General features: G+C 40.7%; 1 protein-coding gene across 2 annotated transcripts; it reads left to right on the top strand.

Annotated features, from left to right (window-relative positions):
- The first annotated feature begins 42 nt into the window (after nt 1–42).
- LOC113045694 (proline-rich protein 12-like) lies at nt 43–23,132 on the top strand. 2 transcript variants are annotated; one of them, XM_026206280.1, is made up of 16 exons: nt 43–396; nt 7,157–7,311; nt 7,556–7,717; nt 7,854–12,313; nt 12,472–12,690; nt 13,694–13,768; nt 14,336–15,134; nt 15,224–15,714; nt 17,053–17,169; nt 17,291–17,424; nt 18,078–18,730; nt 19,442–19,561; nt 19,798–19,895; nt 20,014–20,145; nt 21,797–21,892; nt 21,985–23,132. In XM_026206280.1, exons 1-16 carry the CDS (start codon nt 314–316, stop codon nt 22,120–22,122), a joined length of 7,932 nt encoding a protein of 2,643 aa, XP_026062065.1. In that variant the 5' UTR covers nt 43–313; the 3' UTR covers nt 22,123–23,132. The 2 variants fall into 2 exon arrangements, with proteins under 2 accessions (XP_026062065.1, XP_026062073.1); XM_026206288.1 differs by lacking the exons at nt 43–396; nt 7,157–7,311; nt 7,556–7,717 and having other exon boundaries at nt 7,919–8,039; nt 8,126–12,313.

The raw sequence follows: 23,132 nt of genomic DNA, 5'->3' as shown, positions 1-23,132 counted from the left end.
GGCAAAAGAGGGGAGGGGAGGAAGAAACCGGATTTTTTGTGGTGGCGGTGGTTGGTGTAATACTTCACCCCCTCCCTCCTCCTCCTCCCCTCCTCTGTATCCTCCATCTCCCCCTCCTCCTTCTCCTCCCTCCATTCCTCTCCCCCTCTGTGCTGGTCCTATTCTTGAGGACTTGCTTGTGAAACAGGAGAGATAAACATTCACTGAACGCAGAGGAAAGGACACGGGGAGAGATAGTGTGTTAGAATTTAGGAAATACCTCCCTCCCCTTCCCCCGTCTATCTTTCCATCTACATCCGTTGTCTCTTCTTTAATGGATAGAAATTATCCTGGCACAGGATTCGGTGATCTGGGCGCTGGAGCGGGATGGAGTTACGAGAGGTCGGCGAAGGCAAGGTAAGGCGCCCGTGCAAGTTCACTTCCATACGCCGGATGCATAAATATGCTTAGCTGGCTGTAACAATACCCATGCCGACGGACGCACGGACGCAATGCAATGCATGCTCCCACTCTCGCTCGCGGTGCTGTGTTCATTCACGTCCATGCATTATATTGTCACTGGCTCCACGTACAGCCATCAGTATTGTCATTTCTGAGGGAGGAGGGGGTGTCTTGAAAATGCAAGGAATGCGATTGAGAGTTACTGCGTGATACGGAAGGTAGACTGAGACAGAAAAGGGGGAGAGGGCGAAAAGAGGGGGGATGGGATTATGTTGCTAGCTAGCTTGCTAGCGTATTATCAAAAATGAAAAATTAAACCTTCTGCCTCAGAGGCGCACTAAACCGGACATTGCACGCAGTACTTAAATACACGCTAATTATGCGTAGTAAGTAATGCGTGGCACAAAATGCACGTTGACAAAGCGTTATTCTGGAGGCAACTAATTACATGCAATCACATATATTTGGGGATGAAATGGTCGATAGCTACTGTATGTTGCTGATCTCTGTAGGTAACACGTATTGTGCCTGTAAAATGAACCAGGGATTATTATCGAAATATAAATTTTGTGTTAAATCAGAGAAAAATGCGAACGTTAAAAACCGAGGTGAAGTTCCTGAAGTCAACATGTATTCAGTTACACGTCACAAGAAAAGACTGGCTATATATTAAAGTCAATATGAACAACCATAATGATTAATAGTATATTTACTACCATACGACATCGCATAATTTAAAAAAAATTATATAACCCAAAACTTTGCACAGGCTATCGTCACTCTCTAACGGAGAAATACCACGTCTGTTGTTGAGGATACTGTCTTTTTACTAGTCACTTGGCAACGTACCAAATAGTGTGTAGTGTTCCTCAGTGAAATTACAGCGTGACCGGGACGTGCACACTGTAAACATAAACGTAAGACGCACTGCAAACGTATCTGCAACTTAACAACAGAAAAGGAAACTAATAAATACTTACTGCAAATTTTTCTTTTTTAAATATCAACAGCGATTTGGAGGAAATGGTTGAATAATACAATGACCTGATTTTATATTGACTGGCCATTAAATCTTTGCAGGAAAAATTAGGCTTGCTCAAAAGGGTTGATACGTTTAGGAAGTGTTGCATTGTAATATTAAAATACCGATTAATTATTCTGTTACTACCCTGAAACGGGCCTGTGTCGTGCTCCACTATTTTCGCGGCCTACTTACAGTTCAAAGGCGCGCGGCTGTGTACGTTATCAGTCGCCGTGACAACCAAATCAATCTTAGTAGATTACAGAGCGCGCGTGCAATCATTCTTGTGTCTCGCGTTGCATGTATAGAGACAGTCGTACACTTTCAGCATACTATGTTCTATGGTAACGGAAAGTGAAATGTTGAGACATTTGAATTATGATAATTTTGGTGGAATCTGTGCTACTATTCGTTGTCTTTGCAGACTTCTTGTCACTTGAAAAAAATATAATTAATCATCATAGGTTGTAATTCATCTTTTTTCCACAGATGCATACAGGTTCTGGTGCCTATTTTATTTGTATTTATTTTTTTTTTCATAATGTGTCAAGAAGTCTCATTATTTGTGCACTGTAACATTTGGAGTGGCTCCTCTTTTTTTATTACATGACGGGACACCAATAGTGCAATTATTTTAAGCAGTCATCCCTAGATTTGTGTATGTATGAGGAATTCTATTCAGGCTCCTATAAAAGGACCACAAATGCTGAGTTTTCTAACACGTAACATTCCCCCATAATTCTGTGAGAATGCATCCCAGTATCTCTCTGGCTGACTCTTAGCAAGTCTGAAGAGGAATTGTTCTATTTTCTGTCGGAATCTTTCATATTGTGTTTCTGACTCGAGAGCATCTCTGTAGATTCGGGCAGATTGATAGAATCCAGAATCTTAATGAGAAGTTCAGCCTTATAATGATGGACAAGCATCAGTGCTGCCGATGCAGAGGCTGAAAAGCATCTGCCGAATAAAACAAAATGAAATGAAATGCTTTTGTATTGAATCTTCTCTCTTTTGGTTTTCCAAAAATTGCTTCTGCTTTTGAATGAATATTAGATAGTGGGACTGCTGCTTTGGGTCATTGGAAGCATAGCCATTATGCTATGATGAAACACCATCAAGTGTTAAATTAGCATAAAATGAAACAAAATTACATTGGGGTCTGTGTAGGACACCACATTCGGCAATATTGGTTCTTATGTTCAGAAATGTTGTTGCATGTGTTAATATTAAATGAGAATAAACAAACACACACACACACACACACACACACACACAAATGATAGCACTGTTGCTTAGCAAGACTCCTGCACACTACATCTTGGTTAGGAAGATGACAAAGGCATACTCAGTGATGGCCAGGTTCACCGGGCCCTCTGTCCTTCTCAGGGCAGTGTACATCCACCACACACCTCTGCATGGTTCTAATGGAGATTAATGGCCATGACTGAGCTCCCCATCAGGCTGTAAACATTTTGCACCTGTTGGGGGACTGTGTTGTATCACTGCCTGTAATTAGGAACAGTGGTCTTGTACAGTGGATTCAATCAAGCTTTCTAATATAACCCTTCTCTTTGTTTTGTTTTTTTCCCGCTTTCTTTCCATTGTTTATTTATTTTTCACGTTTCACCTCTGTTATTCTTTTTCACTTCATTGTCAAATTATACTTAATCAGCTCAAGAACAGACACAATGGCAGGAGGTGAGAGGTTTAGCAGGATGAATTGATTGACTGAAGGTGTGAGACCGCATGATGGAAAAAAAGTGAAAGAAGAGAGACGGAGAGGAAGAAATTATTGGATGTAAAATGTCTGCAGTGTGATCCAAATGTATATATACATTTTTTATATATTAAATTAAATTGAGTCCCTCAGTTTTTACTGTAGTATCAATTAAATATAATATTAAAACATAGTAATGTATTTGCAGGTCACTAATCAAATAAGATAATTTGTGACATTGGCAGTGGGAATTGTATGAAGATTTCCTTTATCATGATAACATGACTCAGGTTTTGCACAAACTTTTGCTCAGCCCTGCTTTTTTAAAAGTCGTCATGAAACAGAAACCATCTTCTCTTCTGTGTTGTGAGATTTATATCCAAGTGAAATGGCTTCTCGAAAGAGAAAGATGTAATTGATTGGATTGTTGGTCATTGTCGTTTGCTAACTGCTGCTATCTCAGGTGAGTGACAGGTTACAGGAGTTAGGAATTATAGCCCTCACACCTATGCACACGTGATCAGAGAAGAGATGCTGTTGTGGGGGGAGGGTAAGAAAAAGTTCATGTTTATTATGACAAATTATGAGTGCACATTCATTTAAAAAAGATGTGCATGGATAAATCATTTGTAATAAACACTGCAATATTGAATAAAATAAATAATATGCATATAATGTAACTTGTCACTCATTGTTATGCTGATGATATACCCTAATTTGTAATAAAAGCATATTTATTTAAAAGCAAAATAGACCCACTAAGTTGTCTCATTTTTTGGAACCCCACTGTTTGCACAATGTCCTTCGGTTTAGCTAATTCTTGTGAAGTTCAGCATCTATTCCCTGATCATCTTTGAGCTGCCTTTTGGGGATTAAAGGAACACTTCACTTAAAAAAAAAAGGCTCATTTTCCAATTCCCCTAGAGTTAAACAGTTGTGTTTTACTGTTTTAGAATCCATTCAGCCAACATCCAGGTCTGGCGGTAGCACTTTTAGCTTAGCTTAGCATCGATCATTAAATCTGATTAGACCGTAAGCATCTCGTTCAAAACTGACCAAAGAGTTTCTACATTTTTGTTATTTAAAACTTGACTTTTCTGTAGTTATGTTGTGTACTAAGACCGACGGAAAATGAAAAGTTGCGATTTTCTAACCGATATGGCTAGGAACTATATTCTCATTTTGGCGTAATAATCACGGATCTTTGCTGCCATACCATAGATGCAGCAGGCGCAGTGATATTACGCAGCACCTGAAAATAGTCCCCAGCTAGTTTGTGTTGTTGCGGTGTTGCTGGGGATTATTTTCAGGTACTGAAACAATTTTTTCAGGCAATAACTTTGTGCCAGATGCTAACAGTCTAATCAGATTCAATGATCTATGCTAAGCTAAGCTAAAAGTGCTACTGCCAGACCCGGAGATCCTGTGGAGTGTTCCTTTAAGACCCAGTAACGGTGTAATTCCCATCAAACCTCACATTACCTAGAAGTGAAACTGCTTCCTTTGGTTGCACAGAATACACGAATACTCACATTTGAAGAGAGAGTACTGATGCTATGATGCATTAATTATTTAAGATAAGACATTCAGTTGCAGGAGAAACATCTGCTTGTCAGGGTTCCTCATATGTAATTAATTTTTTTTAATGACTATTCATATCCAGTCCATAACTTGATGCTATGTCTAACATTTTCTTTCAAAGTCCTTCTCAATGTGTCACTTTTGAATGGTACTATGTCTCTGATATTTTATAAAGCAGTGACTCGGCTTATCTACAATGCTTGCCTTGTTCTGTATAACCTGAAACGTTTCCACTAAAGAATCATTATCAAACAGTAGCAGTAATGTATCAAAACATCATAAGGGTACTCTTGTCATGGCACTGTATTATGCCAGAGGTACAATCAGTGAAGCAGTTGGCAGCTGGGATATGTGCTTTTGCTCATGCATTTAAATGTTTAACCCAGTTCATTAGAGCCTTTATCCAGTTAATTACGCGAGTCTTGTGCCTCCAAGATGAGGGTGTTTTTAAAAGAGATGGACATGCTTCCAGATGGAACCCCCTCAGGATGGACATCAGTTGTCTTTGTCACATTTATTAGGGTCTTTTGGGAGACATGTGACTATATTGAACCCAGGAGTCTATTTAATGGAGAATGACAATATAAATCTATTCTTGCATTCTGTTGGGAAGTATGTAACGAGATGCTGTGCTTATATGTTGTACAGATTTTTTTTAGGTAATTCTTTGAATACTACACTCGAAAATGAATAAATTTCTTTTATAGGTTTTAAAATAGATTTTCTGATCCACTCCACTGCTTCTGTTGAATGACACCCACCCCCTCACCACGCGCTCACTCAGTATGTGGTGTCTGTGGCTTCCCACTCTGGTCTCAGAGTGAGAGGGATCTAGACTAACTGAGCAGTATACTCACACTAAGAGCCCATTGAGGAGGGAGGGGAGGGGGTTACCAAGGCAATTCAGTCAGTGGAGAGCTTTTATCAATGAGCGCTCTGTGTCTTACCTCAGCAACATCCTAACTGCCATTGTCAACTGAACTGGCCAGTCTCTATGAAAGCGGACAACAGAGACAGTCTGCAAAGACTGCAAAAGTCAGTTGATTGGCTGGCAACAGGCAGAGTGTCCAATCAGAATGCTGGGCTACACTCTGTATCATTGCACATCGGGAGTGGTAAATGTTATTAGAAATTAGAAAATGATCTTGTTTTGTCATTCAGAAGTTGTATATTGATTAGTCAGCATATTTCCCTAATTTATTGATAGAGGAGGCAATATTGAGAATGCTGATAATATGTATTGATGTCTGTCAAAATCAGATCCTGCATGCTTTTTGGGAGAAGGAGGATGTGGAAGTGAGTAGGCTGATTAAAGAGCTAATCTTTGTGTGTGGCTGTGGTGTGAGAGGGATAATGCCAAGCTGGATCAACTGATACTCTATACAGGGATTTAGTATGAGTATAGAGACCAACAGACTTTTTCACTGTCTGAACAGAGGGGGAACAATGAAATCCATCCCAATGTCACACAACTGATGCTTGATACAATACAGTGAGTTATTGTTTGTTCTAGTCCTCCAAAATTACTTTTAAGTTAAGAGAACACAAGTATCTTTTATCAATTTTAAAACAAAGGGGGAAATATTACATTCTACTAATTTATCTAATTAAATAATCATTGATTATTTTATTTTATAATTAGCCCAATTAATGTACAATACAACTATGTCTTCCAACCATGATTTTTTTTTTTTTAACTACGCATCAAGCAGTTTGAGCAAGTTAAAAAAAACATAGTTGGATATCATAGTTGGATTGTACATGAATTGGGTTAATTAGAAAATAAAATAATTAGTGATTATTTAATTAAATATATTAGTAGAATGTAATTTTTTCCCCTCTGTTTTAAAACTGATCAAAGATATTTGTGTTCTCTTAATTTAAAGGTACTTTACAAAGCCCATATTAAATAACTAACAAACAGTGAACCAAAACAATGGTATAATCACAATTCCTTCCAAGTACTTGTTTTCTCTCCATTATGTAACTAAATATATAGCAACATATTACTGGGAGTTAATGTGTGTGCTTAATAATTTGTAAATATTAAAACAATCACATTATTTGTTAATTTGTTATTATGCAAATGTATGAATATTTATGTTTTTATAACCTTTACAATTAATTTCCTTTTATTTTAAAACTTTTAAATAGATTTTATTCATTTTTTTATATAAAATAGAATGTTTATGCACTACTTAACCATTTACCATGTAAACGTACTTCTCTGATGTATGTATTATGTTTTGACGAATTAAAGAACTGGGGAGGCTGTGTCAGATGCCCAAATGACATGTAATGCATAAGAATGTATGCAAACAATTACTCTGTTATTGTGTCTGTTTCTGTACCATTCCTTCTGTCAGTTACCTCTTTTTGAATCCTCTGTTTTTCAGTTTGGTTTATGGGAGCTCCAGATCCTCCCATCCAGACTCAGAACTCCTCCACCGTCAACCTTATGCCACACCACACCCCTTGCAAGGATATGCAACAAATCATCATCCAGGCACTACTGGACAAGCTGGAGCATGGGGCACAGGAAGGAGCTTAGGTAAAGTCTACAAAATTATGTAATTAATTACTGGAAAATTACAGATGTTGTTTCATAAAGCTTGTTTGAGTATAATTTTGTGACAGCACATAAAAATGTATTTCTTCATAAACTGCTTTAATTTAATACTGTACTGACATCTGCATTCAACACTGTATTCATTGTGTACCTTGATGTTGAGATGATAGAAAAAGACATCCTCTGAGCAGGTGTTAGACATTGTCTTAATAATCGTATTTTGCAGGGCTCTCAGGCTTGTTTGATACTGGACTACATCATGCCAGTCCCTCAGGACCAGATGCTTCAGTTATGAACTTGATCTCTGCTTTGGAATCCCGAGGTGCTCAGCCACCCCCCTCTGCCTCTTCCCTTCTCTCCCAATTTCGTACCCCCACCTGGCAAACTGGTTAGTATTGTGAGTTATTGAATGTAGAATTATCTAATTATAAACACAGAAATATGTCATGAAATAAAGATAGAGAATTACCTTATTAACTGCTGAATCATTTTTTTCCCTTTCATTTCTCTCTCTGTTGCTGTAGCAATGCATACTCCAGCCCCTGCAGAGCTTTTCATTTCTGGTGCACTACCTGGCTCTGGCTCATTTCCCTCTTCTTCTGCTCTGTCGGCATATCAGCACCCTGCATCCTTCTCAGGGCGCTCCTTCCCTGGAGTGACCCCATCATTATCTCTGCAGGACACACCTACCTTCAGTCCTACTTCCAATGGTCTCCTGTCACCACATGATCCTTTACTACACATTAAAACACCCACCCAGTCAAGTCTTGGCTTTGACCGTCTTCTGTCTTCACAGAGTGGGTCTGCTTCATATAGAGGGCCACAAGATCCCACTGGTGCTCCTCCACCACAAACACCTGCATCCTCCTCAACACGCCATTTACCACCTCAGTTTAACCTGCTGTCCTCACAGCTGCAGGATCAGTCCTCTCAGCTATACAGTTCCTCTGTTTTTTCTTCTGCACCCCCTCAACCACCACAGTCCCAGGAAAGAGCCATTCCCAGGCAAGACAGTGTGATCAAGCACTACCAGAGACCTTCTCCTGGACAGTCTCAACTATCCTCTTCTGCACCTCATCCCCTACAACACTATCTTAGTTGTGGTGCATCAGGATACCAGCAAATACCCCATCATCGGCATGGCTCCTCCATAAACTGTAGCCCACTGGGTGAGCAGAGTCCATCATCTGACCCCAAACCCTCTCCCAGATCAGAACAGGTGTATCGTCCTATTATCCAGCCCCCATACACTTCCTCCTCAGTCTCCTCCTCAGCTGGTTCGGGTGGTGGTATTGGGAAAACTGGAAAGAGTTCCAGTTCAAGTAGTGGCTACTCTTCCTCTGGCTCGTCCTCATCTCGAACCCCTCACACTCCTCCTTCAGCTTCTTCCACTTCCTCTTCTTCCTCCTCTGCCTCTAATCCTAATGTCTCATCCAGTACCTCCTCTGCACCCTCAAGGCAGCAACCACCACCCCAATCAGCACCGCAACCCCCACCACCTCCTCCTCCAACTGTGTCATCCTCTTCTGCACAGCAGCAGCCATCCAAACCTTGCCTGTCTACATATGGCTCTCCAGTTGCTCCTGTCAAGCCAACTGCTGGGCTTCCTGGTCAAACCCCACCACAGCAACAGTCATATTCACCAAGCCAGCCACCCACCTCTCACTTGCCCCAGCCATATGGGGGATTCAGTTCTCCGCAGGCTCAGGATCTTGGTTCCAGTCTTGGGGGGACAGGAAAAGCCTATGGAAGTCTTGGAACTACAGGACGCTCATTTTCAGCTGAGGTGGTCTATGGCTCTGATTCAGGATATGGATCTTTGCCACCATCTCTTGGTGGGGCAGGAAGTCCCTCACTGGGTTATGGTGGTACAGGACATTCACCTGCCCTAATGGTGTCTGGAGGTGGTACCGGTACAACGAGCAGTACCACCGGATCTGGAGCAGGTAGTTCAGGAAGTGTGGGGGGTGGTTCAGGTGGTGGTAGTGGAAGTGTAGGAAGTGGAGGAGGATCATACCACCTCCCAGATTCCAGCCCGTCACCCTCAAGTAATTCTGGAATAGTCCGCCCTGGTCTGCACTCCCCTGCCCCAACTCGCCCTGCACAATCACCTGGAGGAAATGGGGGCAACAAGTACCTATCCTCAGTTCTTTCCCCAGCATTCCTGGCTTCCCCACAAGGATACTCAGACACAAGGGTGCCACCCCAGCAAACACAGTCTTATCATACAACGCCGCCAAAATCTAAGTCTGATACTGATATGCTTGGGGTAGAAAGATCTCAAGAGGAGGAAGAAGATGAGGATGACTTTTTGATTCAGCACTTACTGCACTCACAGAGTCCAGCACCAAATCCCTCCCAGCATCATTCTCAACAAGCTCAGCAAGTAGCCTCACAACAACCGCAGTCCCAGTCCATTTCCCAGAGCAGGGATGGAGGAAAGTCTCTCTCTGCTTATGAACTAAACAAGACCTCTGAAGAACGTTATCATCTACAGAGTGTCATTCGGACTAATAATACCACCAACAATGTGGCTGCTGCTGGCTCTTGTGGCCCAGGCACGGGTTTAGAAAACCAGTTGGAGATGTCTCTGAAAAAACAGCAACAGACTAAGGCTGATAGAGTGCTTGCTGGAGCTGGTGCAAATGGTGCCCGAAGTGCAGTTGATTCTTTGTCACATACTCATTCTCATGGCCAACATGACTCCCTTGGATCAGTGGTCCACTATGGCAGAGGAGACCCTTATAGTCATCAAACACATCAACATCACACTCCTCACCCATCACTCTCTCAGCATTCACAGCACCCTCATCCCCATTCAATGTCCCACTCACATATAGATCTTAAGAAAGCTCAGGATCCTTCAGAATTACCCTACCTACGAAAGACTCCAGACTTGCAGCAGCGACAGACGCAGTCCTCCCTTGGACTAATGGATTCTCCACCCGACCCATCTCAGCAAACCTCCCAAGCTCACCTTCTCCAGTCTGTCCTTTCGCATACCACTCGAAACAAGATGGACAGTAAACAGACTCCTTCACAACAACAACAACACTCAATGACTCAACAAGCCATGATTAGACCAACTGGGGGATTAGGTACTAATGGCTCTGGAGGAGTAGACACTCAGCCACAGGCCTCTCAACTTCAACTCCAGCTCCAGTCCCAAACTATGGAGGTCCACTATGGACGTGAGGCTCAGAGAAACCAAAGTCAGTCAAGTCAGAATTCTGTTTCACCACTAGACATGCTAGAGAGATCTCTCTCTAGAACAAATAGCAGAGAAGGGCCATGCCCCTCTGATAGAGTTGGTGCAGGAGATGGGGGCAGTACTGATCATCACAGACAACAGCAACAACATAGGATGTCCTCACACCATCAGTCCCACCACCCTCAACAACCAGCAGCAGAGCTTCATGATTTCTTGTCTGAGTCAGATCTAAGCATGTCAACCCCCTCTCATTTGCACCATATGGCCTCACACCATCCACCCCCTCATGCCCACCATCAGCCGCAGGCACACTCTCACCATCAGCATCCTCACCAGCACCCTCACCACATGCAACCAGCTTCTGGACCTCCACAGCCCCAAGCCCAGTCAAGGGAACAAGAGCCACAGCTGGATCAGCTCAAAGAGCATCAATATAACACTGGTAGCCCTGTGGGAAAAACAGCCCAGAACCAGGGTCAGAGCCAAGACCAGCAACAACGGTTTATGCCACTGACATCTATTTGTTTCCCAGATTCACTTCTCCAAGATGAGGATCGTTCCTTTTTTCCAGGTATGGAGGATATGTTCTGCTCTGAGGACTACAAGGCCAGTTGTGCTGGAGGTGGTGGAAGTGCAGGACAAGGAGGTCAGGATGGTGTGCCAGAGACACGTGGAACAGTACAAGATGGAATGGATGCAGTTAAAGCTACAGGTGGTGGAGGAGGTGCATATGACATGATGAGTCACCATGGTGATCAGGGTTATGGGCAGTATTGTCACAGTCTATCTGAATCTGGCAATGGTACTATGCACTTAGATCTGGAGCCCTTGAAATCGCATGAACTCCCATCCACTGTAAACACAGAACAACTAGGCTTAATTCAGTCTCAGGGCCCAGGCCTTAGGATGAGCAGCACAGGACACGTAGTAGATGGAACTGGAAACAAAATGATGGGCTCTGCGGGTGTAGGTAGTGGTCCTGGCACAGGGGGACTCACCTCACCAATCTTTTGTTCATCTAGACCTAAAAAACTTTTAAAAACAAGCTCTTTTCACCTCCTTAAACAGCGAAAAGAGCCTAATGCCCAATCACAGACTAAGAAGAACTTTGCTCAAGAATACGAATTTGAGGATGATGAGGATAAAGCAGATGTTCCAGCTGACATCCGCTTAAACAGCAGACGTCTGCCAGACTTGCTTCCTGATCTTGTTTCTAGTTGCAGAAAGTCTGGAAGTGGTTCAGGAGTTGGTAGTTTAAGCCCTTTGATGGGTGATTTAGATTTCTGTCACTCCTCCGGTTACCCATCCCTTGGACCTCCTCCACAGCTGCTCCCACAAGATGGTCCAAAGAAAAGGGGGAGGAAACCCACCAAACCTAAACGTGAGGGTCCACCAAGACCCAGGGGTAGGCCACGTATTCGGCCTCTTCCTGAGCCTCCCTATTGCAGGAACATGATTGGACCTGGTGGAGAGAGTAGAAGGGGCCGTGGTCGAGGAAGAGGACGTGGAAGGAAAGATGATCAAATGATAGAAATACACAGAGACGTGAACAAGGGGCAGAACTACCAACAACAAGCACCTCACCTCCATCATCAACCACAGTTACAACAGCACATGCATCATCTACAGCAGCAGCACCAACCACAACATATGCATCAACAGCAGCACCTACATGTACAACAACTTCACCAACACCATCAACAGCAACACCTTCAACAACTTGCACAGCATCAGCCTCAGCAACAATACCAGGAACCCATCAAACCAATCAAAGTAAGTAAATGGTTACAATTTGCACCAATTGAAAGAATTATGTTTGTGGGAATGATGGATCAATCAAACTAACAAGTGTATAAGCATGTATTGATTCAAGTAATACATGTTTTTGTAAATACTTAAATATAGTAATTGCTTAATTGTTTTCCTCCCAGATTAAGCTCCCTATTCCTTCCATACATTCGTCTGACTCCCTACTGAGGACAGATTCCCTGTCTAGTATAGATCCAGTTTTGTCTGATGGTTCAGTAGGTTCTGCACCATCACTTGGTTTGAGTCCAGGGCCCACTACCAGTGTGGACATGAACAGAATTGACATGAACAGAAATGATATGAGCTGTGGTCAGGAAAAGATGAAGCAGAAACCCCAAGAGGTGAGTCTCATCTTGCAAAAATGTTAACAGAAAATGTTTAAATAACTCCAGATGTTCTATGTAAAATGCAGAGCAAATGCCAGTTCTGTGATCTCTTTCGTAATCTTTAGAAAGATAGTTTGGTGTCTTTCAAAAATTAGCATAAAGATACACCATAAAATCAGAATTCACTTTTTTTGTCCAAAAACATAACTAACAAAGTCCTAGTTCATATTGGGTCCTTTTGGTGTCCTCAAATGACCTGGAGATTTAGAGCAAAGTTTAATCGAGGAGGTGCATATAGATATTTTGTGACTTGCTAGGCTGTGTTGGCAGCTGTGATAGATTCATTTTACCAAAGTAAAATGCTCTACTAAATTAGTTCATTTTAGTTAAAACTTTTTTTATTTTAGTTTTAGTTATAACTTTTTTTATTTCTTTATTTCTAAAGTTTTTAGGGTGCTTGCAAATTGAATTATCAAGCATATTAATAGTCCTTTTTGTTAGCCGGGCACAGCACTGATAGACAACAGTAGAAGGGATTGGTGGGAAGCAGCATGTGAAATCAGTTGTGATTTATGCAAATGCAAAAGGAATGTCAATTACTGAGCTGAGACCAAGCTCACAATGAGTAGATGATCAACAACCTAAGAAGGATCTTTCCAAATACAGAAAAATCTAAATGATGATGAAATGGTTTGACATAATTTGAAAACTATACATGTCAAAGTCACAAATATTTTGTTCTAAATGGGAAAAGTAAACATCTGCTGTAACATTACGAGATGTTGTCAGACCAAAACCATGTTTCAAAGCATGAAGATTCAATAACTCAACAACATTTTACAGACTTAATCAAGTTATGCCCTCCTCCATATGTTTAAATTGCTCTTATGAAATGTCCTCTGTTGCCTCAGCAACAAGTAGCCTCATGAAAGAAGGGTGGAAGAGCCAGGGTGTTATGTATAGATATTTGCAATTTCCTTACATGTATGTGCAATGTTTATGATTTATGTATCTGCAGATGTCCTGGGAGGGAGACATAGATGACCATATGACCCCAGAGGCCTGGGCCACCATGCAGAAGCTTTCAGGCACAGTAAGACTTCAATTTATTCTTATTCTATATCCATTTTCCAGGTGTTATTTGACAAGGAGACCATTAACCGCTCATATTTTGACCAAAAGACACATTACTAAATTATGCATTAAAATACATTTTGGGTTTCTTTCACAGTTATTTTACTGGGGAAGCATTGTTCTCAGTGTATGCACTTTGCCACTAGAGGGAGCAGAGTACATAGACTAAGATGATTGGCAGGCCATGATGACTGAGTTCTTAAAAAATGCAATAAAAGAAAGGGAGAGCGCTGTTGCTAGGGTGGCTGTTGCTAAGGTTACTGATTCATAGTAACCATCATCAACCACCCTGCTGTTCAGTAAGGTGTTTTTCCTCCTTCTAGACACACCAAGCATAAGAGAGTGGGACTACAGTGATTATGCAATTTATGATGTTAATTATTGTCATTTATTTATAAGCTGTTTTCTGGTTGTTCTTTCTTTTTCCTTTATTTGCCTTCTGTGTACATTCCCATGCTACTTGCACTCATTGCTTGTATTGTGCCATCTTCTGCCCCTTTCATTACTCTGCACCTCTCGCTCACAGACGGAGGAGAAATCTTCAGAGCTAAAGTCGGGTTTCATATCTTCCTTTCTGGATTTTTTGAAAACGGGGAAGAAGCAGCCCGGCACTGATGCTCCACCTGTCGACGGATGCACTTCCACAGATTCCTCTTCAGTAAAGGGAGGCATTCACCCATTATCTCCACAACCACCGCCTCCTCCACCTCCCCACTTCGGAGACAACGAGGGCGATGGAAGCCTGGGCCTCAGTAACTGTCCATCCCCCTGTAAAAGACTTGACGAGGAGCTCAAGAGAAACCTAGAGACCCTGCCGTCATTCTCCTCAGACGAGGAAGACTCAGTCAGTAAAAACCAGGACCTGCAGAAGAGCATCTCATCAGCCATTTCTGCCCTCTATGACACACCTCACAGTCTCTCTGCTGTTCCACCTCCTCCTACACCATCGCCACCCACTCCACAGACTGTGTCTCTTAACACACCCTCACCACCCCCACAACCTGAGTCTGTTCCACATGTACACACCGAAGATGAGACAGAAATTAACACATCACAGGAACTGGATTCGCTCTCACAGCCCAACCTGCAGGAGGAGGCACATGTCCCAAGCAAAGACGAGGAACAGGAAGAACCTGTGCAGGAGGAACATCAACAAATAAATCAGGAAGAAGACAGACAGACTGAATGTGAGGAGGAAGGAGAGGAGTTGGAAGAAGACAGAAGTGAGAAGGAGGAAGTTGATCAAATAAGGACAGAGGAGCGCAAGCAGGAAGAAGAAGAAGAAGAGCCTGAGTATGAAATGCTGGGTGCTCCCAAGGTTGATGGTGAGTATATTAACATGTCTACAGTCAAATATTAAAATCAATGAAATATAAATTCTTCCTTCTTTTCTCAACTGTATCCCTTGTTTTAGGACCTCCATCTGAGCCTCCGCCTGCTCCCCCTTCTCCCCCATCTCTTTCTCCTTCTCCCCCGACCTCCTCCTCCCCTTCTCCTCTGCCTCCTCCTCCTCTGTCTCTCCCCTCCCCTCTCCCATCTCAAGAAGAGGAGGAGAATCTACAGCAGCAACAGCCACCACTGCATAATTCCCTCCCTCCCAGCCCTTCTCCACCTGCTCTCCCCTCTCCCTCCCCGCCTCCGCCAACATTGCCCCCCTCTGCTACACCCCCACCATCCCCCTCCCCACCTCCTCCTGAAGAGCTTCCCCAGCCCTCCCCGGGCACACCCCCCACCCCCGAAGATGCCCCGACGCCTCAGATCACTTCACTGCACCTGGCTAAGAAACAGTCCAACGCAGCCATCGCAGGAGAGAGTGAGGATGATGACAGCGAGAGTGGGGGGGAGGGGATCTTCAGAGAGAGGGATGAATTTGTGGTGCGCACTGAAGATATTGGTACTCTTAAGGTAAATATCCCTTTCTTGCTTTTTTTGTTTTTGTAGTTTTCAGTGTGTACAATTAATATTTAGATGTTTTTAGGGATTCACCCAAAAATTATAATACTGTCATTCTAGTCCTGTATGACTCAAATTCTTCTGTGGAACATAAAAGAAGATAATTTGATGAATGCTGGTAACCGAACTGAGTCCTTTTGATGTCTATTGTATGGTCAAACATTGTATTTGAAGTCAGTGGGAACTAAAATTGTTTTGGTTGCCAACATTCTTTAAATGGTCTTTTTTTGCATTACGCTTTCAAAAGAATGTCATACATGGAACAACATGAGGGTGAGTAAATGGTGAAAGAATTGTCATTTTTGGGTGGACTATCCTTTTAATATTTGAAGTCGCAATTAAACAGAAGTAGTGATAATAGTTTTCTTCCGTAGTGTGACATACATCCGAGTGAAACAGATTATCAGAAAATAAATAAAAGTTGGGTGACTTAATACTGTCTATCGCAGAGCTCTCCAACCCTGCTCCCATACTCCTTTTCCATCAAGAAAGTTTGAGTGCTGGTTTAGAGCCAGAGCCTAGTTTCATATCGGTTCTTTGACTTTCCACACCCAAAGCACCAGCTCTGAACCAGGAAAAGTGGTTTGTAAGTAGCACCAAAACTTTGCAGGTCTAGAAGTAAGAACCGCTTGTGTCAGGGGTTGGGGGCGGGGTAGTCTCACGAAGCGGCAGCTTTCATTGGTCAAGGCCCGGCCATGAGGCCATTTGACTGACATGTCCAACATAGAACTGCAGTCTGCAGTAGTGATGGCGAGATGAAGCCTCATGAAGTATTGAAGCTTTCAACCAAGTGGTTCAAAAAAAGGATTCATTGATTTCTCAAGGGTTCATTTGCTCACAATAACACCTGGTGGCCAAGGAGTGTAAAACAAGCAGATACATTACAGATGACCTGATGTGGTCTGTGATGCACTGTATTTTGCACCAGTTAAGGCTTAGAAATAATTAAATAAATTTCCACATAGACTAATCTGTTTAGGCTATATGAATGTAATGTGTATTTTCTTGTTGTTTTAATTGAGAAGTGGTTTTTGTAGTCAAAAATAACCGCTTAAAGTTGATTGTGGAAAGGCAGGGTAAGCAGATTATATGATTGGAAAAATCTGCAATACATCAGTGAGAAGTCTGTCGTTTCTATGGAAGGTCAATTTATGTCAATTTAATTAAACATTAAAATTAAACTTTAATGGATGAATCGTTAGCAATGAGATCTATAATATGCATTTGCAAAATAGAATATGAAAAATGAATTTTTATTTAATGCTGCTCAATTCTCATGGCTTTTCTCAGCTGGCGCTGCAGACAGGACGAGAGCCTCCTCCGATATGGAGGGTCCAGAAAGCTCTGCTGCAGAAATTCGCTCCTGAAATCAAAGATGGACAGCGTCAGTTTTATGCCACCAGTAATGTGAGTGTGTTTTTGTAATTGATAAACATTGATAGCATGCATTAGATGGCTTGCATAAAAATAGTGACACTACACCACCTCCTTAAACTCATGCTATCTGTCCTCTGTCCCTCTTTGGCAGTATTTGGGCTACTTTGGAGATGCAAAGATGCGTTATCAGCGATTATATGTCAAATTCTTGGAAAATGTGAATAAAAAGGATTATGTCCGAGTGTGCTCGCGGAAACCTTGGCATCGGCCCAGTCTCACACTGAGGTAATTTCACCCTAAATGCACTTCTGGAGCTACTGTTGTCCTGCACTAAATTGAAGTTAATAGAGTAGTTACTGTTCATCAAAGAATTCTGTGATGTTTGCTTAACCACATGCTTTCAAAACCTAAATCTTGTTGCTTTTTCCATGGAGCACAGAATTATTGAAAACTCTTCATACAGCTTGTTTAATAAAACAGTTCACTGTGGTGCTATGTCTATCAAGCATTCAAAAGAAAACAAAAAACACTAAAAAGGCACCAGAAATATAGTCCATCTGACTCATGTGCTACATTCAGTCATGTACAATCAAACAACAAGGTTTGATTGTACATGACTGAAAGCAACACAATTTAAGTATTTATTAATTGATAATCTTTTTAAATTCTGCACCTCTCAAATAAAATATTTGCGTTATGATAATTGATCTTGAGATATGTGCGAACTAATGGCATTTGATGTTGCTGACCTGTGGCTTAGGCTTAAATCTTAACAGAAATACCTCCCTATGAATTCACTTTCATTGTGTGGAAAAGGCATTCCTCAGAAAAAAAAAATTATGCAAGGTTGAGTAAATCATGGCAGATTTTTTTAGGTGAACTTTCAATTTATTCAGTATATTGTCATTGCTAAGATGAATGCCTTTTCTTTCTACCAGACGCCAGTCTCTTCCTAAGCCACTACCTGTACGCAGCCTGACTCCACCTCGCATGGAACGAGAGGATAGAGAGAAAGAGAGAGAGAGGCAACGGGAGAAAGAGCAACGGGAACAAAGGGAAAAAGAAAAGGAGAAAGAGAGAGAAAGAGAAAAGGAAAGGGAACGAGAACGAGAGAGGGAACAGATCGAGAGATCTAGGAGAGAAAAGGAGAGAGAGAAGTTAAGGGAGAGAGAACTTGAAAAGCAAAAAGAGAGGGAGAGACAAAAAGAAAGGGAAAAAGAGAAACAAAAAGAAAGGGAAAGAGAAAAACAACGTGAGAGAGAAAGGGAGAAGGAGAGAGAGAGGGAAAGAGAGATGCAAAGAGAAAGGGAGAAAGACAAGGAAAGGGAAAAACAACGAGAGAAGGAGAGGGAGAAAGAGCGAGAGAAGGAAAAGAAGCTCCAAGAGCGACAAACTCAAGAGAAGCTGGAGAGGAGGACAGCAGTTGTGGAGCGCGGGAGGGTCAAAGAGGAGAAGAGGGTTGACAGGACGAGGAGCCGGCCTGTGAAAGTAAAGGCAGAACCTCCTCCTAAAAAGAGGAAGAAGTGGCTTAAAGAAATGCCCTCTTCCTCTGACTCCGACTCCTCCCCTGATCCACCCAGTGAGGATGAAGGTGTGTATGGGTACTTATTTGTGTGCAGTATACCATGTGTGTCCATTTGAGTGTGGTTTTGCAGAAATACTCAAAACTATCAGCAGCTTCAGTCCATGTAACTGCACTGTACACAGCTATTCAAAAGTTTGGAGTAGTAAGACTTAAATGCTTTTGAAAGAGGTCTCTTATGCTTTTATTGAAATACAGTAAAAATATTTTGAAATACCATTGCATTTTAAAAACCTGTTTTCTTTTGTAATATGTTTTAAAATGTAATTTATTTCTGTGATGGCAAAGCTGAATTTCCAGCAGTCATTATTCCAGTCTTCAGGGTCACATGATCATTCAGAAAGAATTTTGGTGAAACATTTCTTGATTTATTTTGTGGAAACTGCTACATTTTTTTTCTAGGATTCTTTGATAAGTATAAAGTGTAAAACACTACATTTATTTGAAATATATATATATATATATATATATATATATATATATATATATATATATATATATATATATATATATATATATATACACACACACACAAACAATCTGTATAAACCAGCACACTGTATGCCATGATGGACACTGAATTTAGTTAATTTTGCATTTCCTGTTTTGTGGAGCCAAAGCTAAGTTTTTATATATAGAGGAAGAGAGCACTTTTTGGTGTGTACCTTTTTGTGTTTTATTTTTTTTTTTTCATGTGTTTTGCATCTGTTGTATCCTCAGTATCCACACGCAGTGGAATAAACAGTCGTGCCATGAGAGAGATGTTCCGCAGTTACGTAGAGATGCTGGTCAGCACTGCTCTGGACCCAGACATGATCCAAGCTCTTGAGGACACCAACGGTGAGCGTACATCTTTAGGTTACATACAAAGTGCATGTGTGGAGGATTGGGTGGGGTGAATAAAAAACATTTCCACAAAAATATTAAGTAACAAGCATTTTCAGTGTTGATAATGCAGACTTCATGTGCATAAGATACTTTTTCATTAAACAAGTAATGTAAATTTGAATCTAAACTAATGGTATTTTTAAATTTAACAACTAATTTCTCACTGGCTCCTCCCCTTTTGTCCTCAGATGAGCTTTATCTCCCACCCATGAGAAAGATTGACTGTATCCTCAACGAACAGAAACGAAGGCTGTTGAGAAGGGTCACCATGAGTGTGCAGCATCAGGTGACACTGGCTTTCAGTGATACGCAAATGCTGTTCCTCTTGATAAGACTTCTTGATGTGTTTTCTCTGAAGAACATGTCTGGCAGTCTCTCACTCTCCCTCCTTTCCCATTCTGAAGGAGGCACTGCACATGTTCCCTCAAATGGCAGCAGACCCCCTAGACTCTGGAGCAGTTAAAGTGCACCTGGGTGGTGAGAGTTACAACCGCAAAACCCTCAACAGAGTCAAAAGGAGCCTTCCCAAACAGCAGGCATGTTGTGCACACAATTGTTTCTCACTTACATAGTTAATCGCTCCAATAAGAAACCACAAGAAGTATTTGGGAACTTCAGCCATACGTAAAAATAAATATATATGTTGTTAAATTAAACAGGTATAATCAATATGGATTGATGCATCAATCAAAAGAGTAACTATATGATACATTGGTGCAATGCATAAAAAAAATCTTAATGTATGTATCTCAAATAGATGTTTTTATAAATTATTAAGATGCATTAGATGACTTTTTTTAGTTAATAAAATGTAACTGGTTGTTGTAAAAAAATATTTCTGGATTAATCCCAGGGTTCTAAATCTAATCAAATTGTAATCGTATCATAGCATTTCTTGAGGTATGTGCAAATAATTTATTGCTGGCTAAGAGAATCGATTTCAGATTGTGCCATAACGAATTGTTCGATTTACTACCCCTATTGCATTATGTAATGAAATATTGAACCAGACTGTTTTTATTTGAAAGAAAGACATTACATACTCACGATTTTTTTAATTGTGGTTTTTAAATTATTAGTTGATTTAACATCATTAATTTGATGAACTAAACCTGTGTTCTCTGGACCATTTGTTTAAACATTGATTTGACAACTGATTTGATGTTTTGTTATATAATGCAATGAAGAACAAGAAGATATTTTGAGAACTATTTTTGCCCATAAAATTAAAGTCAGTTTGACTTTCATGGTAAAAACACTGCAACATATCTTATTTTTGTTCTCCACAGACAAAAGAAAGTCATACAGGTTCTTTTGTGAACTTTCCCTTTAAGTGTTCAAAAGCTTTTTGGGGTCAATGTATTTCAAATCAGGCTTTCCGGCAGGGTCTTTAAAAAGTCTCTTAAAATTAATGTCATAAAATTTCTTAAATGGTACAAGAAAGTCTTTATTAAGAATTTAGGGGGTCTTAAAATTGGGGACGGAAAGACGAGAATTGTGATACGGCTTAATGTGGCGATTAAAATTCAAAAGGTGATTTTGTTGATTAAACATGAGAGCTGTAAGTTTCAAAGTCACTGCTGTGCTGCTTTGTTTACTGCCGTTACCGCTGTATTTCTGCCGTTCCGAAAGCGCCTCCTGCTGGCAGAGAATGAATTTGTATTTTCAATAATCCAGTCTGCTGTATTTGTTCAGACCGGTGTGAAAATCAACCCGTTTTTATGGGTTAACCATGAGTGGTAAATGTGAACTGGTGGATCGACAAGACGATAATGCATTATAAAAATCTAAACAATTAAAACAGTAAAATATATTTGTTATTTCAATAATATAATGCTTGATAATAATTGTTTAAATTTATATAATAATTGATACCTTTGACTCCATTTTCATTTTCCATTTTCTTAAAAATGTTTTAATGGCAAAAATGTGAAGTGTATCATTTTATAAATCCTTTTTTTTTTAAATTGTCCAAACTGTGAATCATCCTCTTTACAGTCGTTTTACAGTTTAATGTTACCATAGACATTAGTATTATGCGGTATTAATTTTATCTGTGCAGGTCTTAAAAAGTCTTAGATTTGAGCTTAAAAATCCTGCAGATACCCTGATTTCAATAGTACATCTGAGCTTAAATCTCTGAGCTCTCTTTCTTTAATTGTAACCCCATCTCTCTCTGCTTGCCAGGACCTGAAGCTGTCGACAGAGACTTGTCGAATATACAGTCTCTATCACTCTCTCCATCACTACAAATATCACACCTTTTTGCACTGTAAAAAGGAGGTATGAGGAAAATATGAGCTTATTTGAGAAATGCAACACTGGATCTATGTATTTTCCCGTAAAAACTTTCTCTTCTCTTACTCTCTCCTCAGACTGACAGCATAGAACAGGCAGCGGAGGAGGATCCAGGTCAGGAGGAGGTGGTCCAGCAGTGCATGGCCAACCAGGGCTGGCTAGAGACACTGTTCAATTCCTTCATTGAACTGCTGACGCTCAGCACCAAGGCTTAAGATTCAGCTGTCGATGTTCCAAGCACGTAATATTTGGAGAAAGGGGAAACTCCTCTCTCAAACAAAACCGGTGCACCTCCAAGTTGCAGGAAAATTAGATTTTTCTTTGCAGAATGTGTAAGAGCCACTGGTGGTTTAAACTGTTGCATTATAGCATAAACATGTTTTTGTAAAGCTTTCATTCCTCTCTTTCATTATGTTTCAGCTCCCTGTGATGGGAGCCACAGGGAGACGGTATGAAAAAAAAAAAAGAGCGAGAATGTGTAAAGACAATTGTCTGCACAGAGACAAATAAAGATAGTGCCAAAGGGAACAGGGTTGAAAACCTCACTGGTCAGCAGTGTTTTGGCAGAGGTGAGATTTGAATGCTATGTTCCATGCACACTCTTATATATAAATATGTATTATGAACAATTATGATTTGTATTATTTATACATGGACATTTATACATGGTTACCTCCCAAAGCTGGGTCTGTTTGCTGTTATTATTTTGAATAATAATGCTCATGTTTTATGAGGATGTACATGAAATAGGCCACCCATAACCCCCTATTTTTCCTGTCCTCTAAGCTAAAGGACAAGGCGGACAGGATGCAGACAAAAGAGCGGGGTCAAAGCAGTGTGTGGTTCCTTTTTTGTCAAAAATAAAATAAAAAATAGAGCAAAAGAAAAATTTATTTAAAATAAAAAAAAAATATTAAAAAAACGTTCTGTCTGTTCTTTAAAAGACAATGCGGAAAAAGAGTTGTATTTGTTCGTTTTCTCAAAGAAAACATGACAGTGCAGAGGGATGTAATAGTTTTAAAGTGTGCAAAATGTCTGTGTTTCCTGTTTGTTTTTTTATGTTGGTTGTTTACTATGATAATTATTATTGTTAATATTATTTTGGAGGTTTGCTTATTTCTCTCCTCTGTAAATATTGTACAGTTGCTTCAGTCTCTCTCTCTGTCCCTCATCTGTACATGAATCCTCCTGTATTTGACAAACGCAAATAAAAGAAAAGAAAATG

This window comes from Carassius auratus, chromosome 3 (genome assembly GCF_003368295.1).
Source record: "Carassius auratus strain Wakin chromosome 3, ASM336829v1, whole genome shotgun sequence".
Taxonomy (NCBI): domain Eukaryota; kingdom Metazoa; phylum Chordata; class Actinopteri; order Cypriniformes; family Cyprinidae; genus Carassius; species Carassius auratus.
The sequence above is the reverse complement of the archived record's forward strand: the minus strand, read 5'-3'. Positions and strand labels throughout refer to the sequence as shown.

Excerpts from the sequence above, each read along its gene's own strand:
- LOC113045694 (XM_026206280.1), top strand. The coding sequence starts at position 314 with ATGGATAGAAATTATCCTGGCACAGGATTCGGTGATCTGGGCGCTGGA. Across the intron at positions 7,718-7,853 it reads TACCCCCACCTGGCAAACTG|CAATGCATACTCCAGCCCCT; the intron begins GTTAGTATTGTG and ends CTGTTGCTGTAG. Across the intron at positions 15,715-17,052 it reads AAGATATTGGTACTCTTAAG|CTGGCGCTGCAGACAGGACG; the intron begins GTAAATATCCCT and ends GGCTTTTCTCAG.